Source organism: Numida meleagris, chromosome 17, assembly GCF_002078875.1.
Source record: "Numida meleagris isolate 19003 breed g44 Domestic line chromosome 17, NumMel1.0, whole genome shotgun sequence".
Classification (NCBI taxonomy): Eukaryota; Metazoa; Chordata; class Aves; order Galliformes; family Numididae; genus Numida; species Numida meleagris.
The window spans coordinates 5,757,082-5,759,902 of record NC_034425.1 but is presented as its reverse complement, the minus strand read 5'-3'; the positions used below and the strand labels follow the sequence as shown (position 1 = coordinate 5,759,902).

The 2,821-nt window shown below is 63.2% G+C and overlaps 1 protein-coding gene and 1 long non-coding RNA gene across 2 annotated transcripts in view; one reads left to right on the top strand and one right to left on the bottom strand.

Moving 5' to 3' along the window:
* LOC110407324 overlaps positions 1-2,821 on the bottom strand; it is a 161,528-nt gene that overhangs the window by 48,466 nt on the left and 110,241 nt on the right. The window lies entirely within an intron of this gene.
* SOX9 (SRY-box 9) overlaps positions 452-2,821 on the top strand; it is a 3,858-nt gene continuing 1,488 nt past the window's right edge. The window contains exons 1-2 of the mRNA XM_021414894.1: positions 452-1,229; positions 2,128-2,425. Of these exons, the coding sequence (XP_021270569.1) occupies positions 799-1,229; positions 2,128-2,425 (729 nt within the window). The 5' untranslated portion in view covers positions 452-798. The remainder of the gene's footprint in view (positions 1,230-2,127; positions 2,426-2,821) is intronic.

The following is a 2,821-nucleotide window of genomic DNA, read 5'->3' as shown; positions in this document are numbered from 1 at the left end:
CCGCGCCGTTCCTGGGCCTTTGGCGCCCCCTCCGGACGGCGGCGCGCACCGCCCGCGGCTCCGCTCCCCACGCTCCGTGCTGAGCTCGGGCCGCTCCGCGCTGATCCGCGGGAACCCCTCCGGCACGCAGCGCACGGAGCTCGGCGCCCGGGAAGCTCGAACCCTCCGCGGGGAAGGGCGGAGCGAAACGGAACGGAACGGAACGGAACGGGTCCCACCGCCCCGCGCCCCGCCCGGAGCTCCCGCAACCTTCCCGCGGGCCGCCCCCCTGCGCGGCGCTGCGCGGAGTTGCGCGCCCGCCGGCCCCGCCCCTCGGCGGCGCCTCAACCAATCGCGTGCGCGCCAGCCCCCGGGGGCCGGCCGCCCATTGGCGGAGCGCTGGCGAGCCGAAATCGCCACGGAGAGTATTTATTCCCGCGGCGCGGAGCGGGCCGCAGAGCCGCGCTGCAGAGCCGCGGGGCGCGCCCGGCCCCACGCCGCCACCCACGGCCCCGCGCCCGCGCTTTTCTCTCCCTCGGCTTGCAAAAGTTCGCCCCTCTCCGCCGCTCTTCTGATTTTTTTTGGCTCGGAGGAGTTGGGAAAGAGGAAAAAAAGAGAACGTTAAAAAACTTTTTGCAAACTTTTCCAGCTTCTTCCCTCCTCTCGCAGCCGGGCTGCGCGCTGGTGGAGACTCCGTCTCTCCCGGTTTTACTTTTTTTTTTTTTTTTTTTTTAAACCCTTCCCTGCCCCTCGGCCGCCCGGTTATTTTTTTCTTTCCGTTTTTTCCTCCCCTGGTCCCCCCCTCTGCCGCTTTCTCGCATGAATCTCCTAGACCCCTTCATGAAAATGACAGAAGAACAGGACAAATGCATCTCCGACGCCCCCAGCCCCACCATGTCGGATGACTCCGCCGGGTCCCCCTGCCCCTCCGGATCCGGCTCGGACACGGAAAACACCCGACCCCAAGAGAACACCTTCCCCAAAGGGGACCCGGACCTGAAGAAGGAGAGCGACGAGGACAAATTCCCCGTGTGCATCCGCGAGGCGGTGAGCCAGGTGCTCAAGGGCTACGACTGGACCCTGGTGCCCATGCCCGTGCGGGTGAACGGATCCAGCAAGAACAAACCCCACGTGAAGCGCCCCATGAACGCCTTCATGGTGTGGGCCCAGGCGGCTCGGAGGAAGCTGGCTGACCAGTACCCGCATCTGCACAACGCCGAGCTGAGCAAAACGCTGGGCAAGCTGTGGAGGTGAGCGCGGGGCTGGGAGCGATGCCCTGGGGTCGGCGGGGGGGATGCTGGGGGGGACGCAGCCTGCGAAGTTTGCTCCGGTTGTGACGGCGCGAGGAGGAAAGAGGAAAAGGAGGGAGAGGATGGTTGGAAGCCTGGGAAAGTTGCTGCAAAGTTTTGCGTGCGTTGGCAAAGTTGTTCGGAGGAATAGGAGGGGGAAAGCAGGGAAAGGAGAGGGGAGAAGCAGGGCAGGGGGAGCCCTGGGGCTGCCCTGGGCTCCTGCAAAGGGTTTTATTCTGCTTGAGCCGTGCCCTGCGCGTGCTGGGGCCCCGCAGCCGGGGGGAGCACTTGGTGATGTGCAGGGGGGGAAGCGATGGGCCTAGATATTGCATCAGCTCCGAGCAAAGCGAGGGGAGGGGGCGAAAGCTGGCAGCCCCCAGGGGGTGCCCAGGGGAGGCTGGGTGCCCTCTGCCTTCCAAAATAAGGCAGGGAGGGGTGAAAACCAGAAGGCAAGTGAGTCACCTGGCTGCCTCTGAGTGTGACTGCAGCAAAGGAGGGTGGGGGGGAATCCTAAATTCACAGCAGGAGGAGAAAGCGGTGAGCAACTCTGGTCCTGGCTGCAGGCACAAGAGCCGTCACCCAAAGTGCTCAGGACCGGGGGGGCTGGGGAGCACTGGGGCTCTCACACCTCTCATTTGGCCACTGAAACGTGGGGTGACAACCAGTGTGTGCCCCAAACTGGGGGTTCAGTGCTTGGGGGAGCAGGGGGGGGTTTTGCATCCCTGTTTGTGTAGGAACTGGGAGAGGTTTGGAGCTGATGTTAATGCTGGAGTGGAGGGAAACACTTCTGCCACCCCCCCCGCCGTGAGCTGCAGCTGACCCTCACCCTATGTCCCCCCCCCATCCCCGTCCTCCCCAGGCTGCTGAACGAGAGCGAGAAGCGTCCCTTCGTGGAGGAGGCCGAGCGGCTGCGGGTGCAGCACAAGAAGGACCACCCCGACTACAAGTACCAGCCGCGCAGGAGGAAGTCGGTGAAGAACGGGCAGTCAGAGCAGGAGGAGGGCTCCGAGCAGACCCACATCTCCCCCAACGCCATCTTCAAGGCGCTGCAGGCAGACTCCCCGCAGTCGTCCTCCAGCATCAGCGAGGTGCACTCCCCCGGCGAGCACTCGGGTAGGTGTCACACCCCATGCCCAGCTCTGGGGTCAGCAAAGCAGGCCGAGATCGGGGATGGGTATGGGGGATATAAGGAAAGTAAGGGGAAATACGGAGCCATGAGCCCAGTGAGGAGGGGCAGGCTGCCCAGCAGCCTTGCCCTTAGCAATGCCACAAGCGCTGACCCCATGTGTGCCAGCCCCTGGGGCCGCTTCCACCCCACTCTGCCCATGAGAAATGTGAAGCTGGGATTCTCTTTTTTTTTTTTTTTTTTCTTTAAATAAGCCAGTGTGCTTCTTCAAAAAACTACAAAGAAAAGATGTCCCCGCTCTCATGGCTCATCTCCAAAGGCACGAGCACTTTACTTGGTGCAACAGATGGGCGCCCGTAGCGCCGGCATTCTCATTCCTTGCACCTGAAGATATTTGGGTTCCCCTATGCATCTGCCCACCTCCCTT